General features: G+C 35.8%; 1 protein-coding gene and 1 long non-coding RNA gene across 2 annotated transcripts in view; both read right to left on the reverse strand.

Moving 5' to 3' along the window:
* Positions 1 to 444, reverse strand: part of LOC107703018 (schwannomin-interacting protein 1-like) — a 133,498-nt gene extending 133,054 nt beyond the window's left edge. The window contains exon 1 of the mRNA XM_016505508.1: positions 384 to 444. Within this exon, the coding sequence (XP_016360994.1) occupies positions 384 to 431 (48 nt within the window). The 5' untranslated portion in view covers positions 432 to 444. The remainder of the gene's footprint in view (positions 1 to 383) is intronic.
* A 5-nt stretch (positions 445 to 449) lies between these two features.
* LOC107703020 (uncharacterized) lies at positions 450 to 3,824 on the reverse strand. The gene is made up of 3 exons (XR_001635810.1): positions 3,761 to 3,824; positions 1,906 to 1,977; positions 450 to 512 (listed from the first exon to the last, which is right to left on the reverse strand). It is a non-coding gene; the product is annotated as an uncharacterized LOC107703020 (long non-coding RNA).
* Positions 3,825 to 4,095: the final 271 nt, after the last annotated feature.

The following is a 4,095-nucleotide window of genomic DNA, read 5'->3' on the forward strand; positions in this document are numbered from 1 at the left end:
AACCTGTACTGTACACTAACGCCTAAATAACAGATCCCTCTTCTGGTCACATATGAGATATTCAACTGAGTGTGAGATATCCAGATTCCATAAGATTTCATCAAACAACAAAACAGTCACAATCTTCTCAGCACAGAAGAACAACTGCCCCATATCCTTATTTACATAATATATAATACATAATATAATAGGTGTGTCAAAGGTATGTCAAATAATACCTTAATTACTACCAGGGAACATGTCTGAAAACAAGCATTACCAAATACATTTGATGCTCCACAACGTCATGACCTTCAGACCAAACTGACCTAAACCTGACAAACACCTCAAACTCCTGCATCTACACCATCAGCCTGTGGAAGAGGAAAGAGGGCGGGGCTTACGGGGGTGCTGCCGTCTGATAGGGTGGTCATGCTGATGGACGTGCTCATCTTGTCTGAGGACAGAGAGAGGGGCTTCTCTTCTCCAGGATATCCTGTGTCTGCAGGAAGTCTCGCCAGTCATGCTGGATGCTGATGGATAACACGAGCAAAGATACGATTTATTTGCTAACACTCTGTTTTACAGTGTAGTGATGTAACGGAATGAAAATGTCTTATCACTATTATAGTGAACAAAATTATAACGGTTATGAGTATTATCACCGTATTGTTCAAATGTGTTGGAAATTATTCCGTTTTACCAAGTTTTATATTTAAAAACAACAAAGAACAAATAAAATGACTTTTTGTTTGCATAAACACTAAAACAATAACATTACCAATGATGTCCGGATTTTAAATTACAACATGACTGACAACAGTATGAAATGTATGAAATATGTATGTATGTATGAAATATGTATGTATGTTCAAATACAGCTTTGAAAAGGTTTCATAAAATGGTAAACCTCACATTTCAGCCTTTAAATATAGAAAAGGGTTAAGTCAAAATGATAATTGATTAATAAATGATTATATGTATTTTATCATGCTTCATAAATAATTCTAGATACGTTATCTGAATTGTTTAAATGTGCAGAATCCACATAAGCTTGTTTTTCATCAACCGGTCATAAATGACAGCAGGGCATGTAAATCCGGTCTGTTTTTGTCCAGACAGAAACTGCACACAGACTGAATGTGAATGTGAGTCTCTGTAAATCCACTCTCTGACAGCAGGTGGCGCTGATGCAGCAGCAGAATTACAGCTGTTTCCCGTAAAGAACACTAGTTTATTAGCTATTACATGGAGCGAAGGTGAAAACAAAATGCCATCCAATCTTTTCTGAAGACAGTCAGAATCTTCAGAGGTACATTCATATACAGTAATTAATTCATTCATATATTCATTTGTATAATACTCTTAGCACTCGTTTAAAACCTCACAGCTTTCCGCCATGTTTTCACACAAAACGAAACTAGGCTACTCTGTGTGCTGTGCTGTTACTTAAATCTCTGCTTTATGCTGGATAGCATTTATTTATCCTGAGTTGTTCAAATCATGATAATTTAATACGGTTTTAATGATAATTAAAATATGAAATGGTAATACTAACCGTGGGGAATTCTATCATGATTTATCATCAATCCGGTAATTGTTCCATCCCTAATTCTTACACATTTTGTTCATCATGAAGATCTTAACACAACTGTTGTGAATTTTGAAGCCATAAGGAGGTACTGATAATAAAATACCTATAATCACATATAACAATAAAATACAGAAATTACTGATAATAGCTATATTTACTTATAATAACTAATTGCAAATTAACGAAGGAATACCATGATAAAGTGATAGCAAAAATTTAGTCCACTGTAATATCCATAATCCCCCATGACAGTGGAGCACCGGTAATGATAATCACCCGTGGCAATGTGATATCTGCAGTATAAGTGATGGAGATATTGATCATATACTCACATCAGTACTGTGCTCTCCAGTGGATGTGTGTTCACTGTGAGGTTATTCTCCATGTCTGTCACCATCTGATGACTAAAACAAACACATTCACACAACACAAGCACATTCTACAATTAATTTATTATTATTATTTTTTTTACATTTTTAAAAATCGGTTTAGTGTTTTAATGATGATGTTGACATTTAACTTTCTTTAGCAAATTAATTAATATTTGAAATGAGTCTTGTTTACTTCACAGTCAAAAAAACAGATGGTGGGAAACCACATTGTTTCACTCTCACAGGAATACAGCTCCACTGTCACGCTGAGATGAACATGCAAGCAACACGCAAACACATGCAAGGACAAGTTTTTGTTCTTATTTTTACCATTACTTAAATGGCGCTCAGGAGGAGCATGTTGATTTAATCCAACCGATCACTAGACAAGTCTCCAGCTCCAGCCATCCATTACAGACAGTGAACCAGATCTGTTCCTTCACCTCTATTCACAATGGAATAACATGGCAATAAGTGAAATTATTATTTTTGCCTGTTTTGTAGTGATGGGAAGCACTGCTTCATGAGGCTTTGAAACCTTGGCAACCCTTTTGTTTTGAAGCAGTGGTTTGGAGTGTGTATAAAACTGACAAAATCATGTAATTTCAGTAAACGAGGCTTCATTATGTCTTCATTATATATGGTTTTTACCTGATCCCAGATCAGTTTTATCAATTTGTATACATTGTAATGAGACATTTGTGTAAAAGGAAGAATAGTGGTTAATAGTCTCTTAATGGCTTGTTTAGAAAAGCCCTCCATAAAACAAACAAAACAAGCACTGCAAATTAATAAAATAACATATTATACAGGCACTTCATATTTAATGGTATTTGATGATGTTAATTGCATGCAATATGTGACCCTGGAGCACAAAACCAGTCATAAGGGTCAATTTTTTAAAATTGAGATTTATGCATCATCTGAAAGCTGAATAAATAATCTTTCCATTGATGTATGGTTTGTTAGGATAGGACAATATTTGGCTGAGATACAACTATTTGAAAATCTGGAATCTGAGGGTGCAAAAAAATCTAAATATTGAGAAAATCATATTTAAAGTTGTTCAAATGAAGTTCTTAGCAATGCATATTACTAATCAAAAATTAAGTTTTGATATATTTACGGTAGGAAATTTACAAAATATCTTCATGGAACATGATCTTTACTTAATATCCTAATGATTTTTGGCATAAAAGAAAAATGTATAATTTTGACCCATACAATGTATTGTTGGCTATTGCTACAAATATACCCCAGCGACTTAACACTGCTTTTGTGCTGCAGGCTCACATATGTTATAGTTTCAAAAAAACATTTGCAATGGGTTTGTAAAAGCTGTTTTTATGCATGTTTTGGTCTGAGTTTTTGTTACATGTAAACAGTTTTGACCAGCAGGCGTCACCAGTGTGTGGTGTTTTGAGCGCTTCGAAGTGACATTTTGTGAAGCAGTTGGTTCAGTTCATTCAAGGTGTGTTTCTCCCATCACTACCGTTTTGTGTGTTTGACACCGAACTATTAATTCACAGCTTCTGTCTACAAAAACACAGGTCTGAATCCCAACTAGATTCTCACTGGAATTAAACTACTGGGATAAACTGTTAGAGAAGGAGTTTGTGATATGTGAAATGATGGAAATCTCCCTTTGAGATAAATGAAATGGATAACAGAGAAGAAAATCTGTTAGGTTTGTAACACTTGAGCTGCACACCAGAGGGAGCCCTCGCATCAGTACCGAGAGGAAAATAATGTATATAACAGAAACTCCACTATCTTGCCAGCTTCTTCTTGTTTCATGTTCCCACACAGTACTCACTTTTGCAGCTCGTATCCTCCGCCCTTCAAACACTTTATCTTCTGGGATGTCTGGAGCACCTCCTGAGAGACACAGACAAGAGAAAAAGGTGCATACACAATTAAATCAGTGCAAGTGTCCCTCATTTCCAAAGCCAAGGTCAGGAATAATGAGCAGAAATGCCCCAGCATAATTAAACTAGACCTGTTACAGCTGTCATGATGACAGTGAAATGTTTAAGCGAATGAAACGTGTGGATTGCGGCATCACATTTACAGTAGATGTGCTCACGCTGCTTGATGATTTCTGTCTGCATGCGGTTTGCAGCGTTGAGCATTAAAACCAATCTCACACGA

Source organism: Sinocyclocheilus anshuiensis, unplaced genomic scaffold (assembly GCF_001515605.1).
Source record: "Sinocyclocheilus anshuiensis isolate Anshui unplaced genomic scaffold, SAMN03320099.WGS_v1.1 scaffold482, whole genome shotgun sequence".
Taxonomy (NCBI): domain Eukaryota; kingdom Metazoa; phylum Chordata; class Actinopteri; order Cypriniformes; family Cyprinidae; genus Sinocyclocheilus; species Sinocyclocheilus anshuiensis.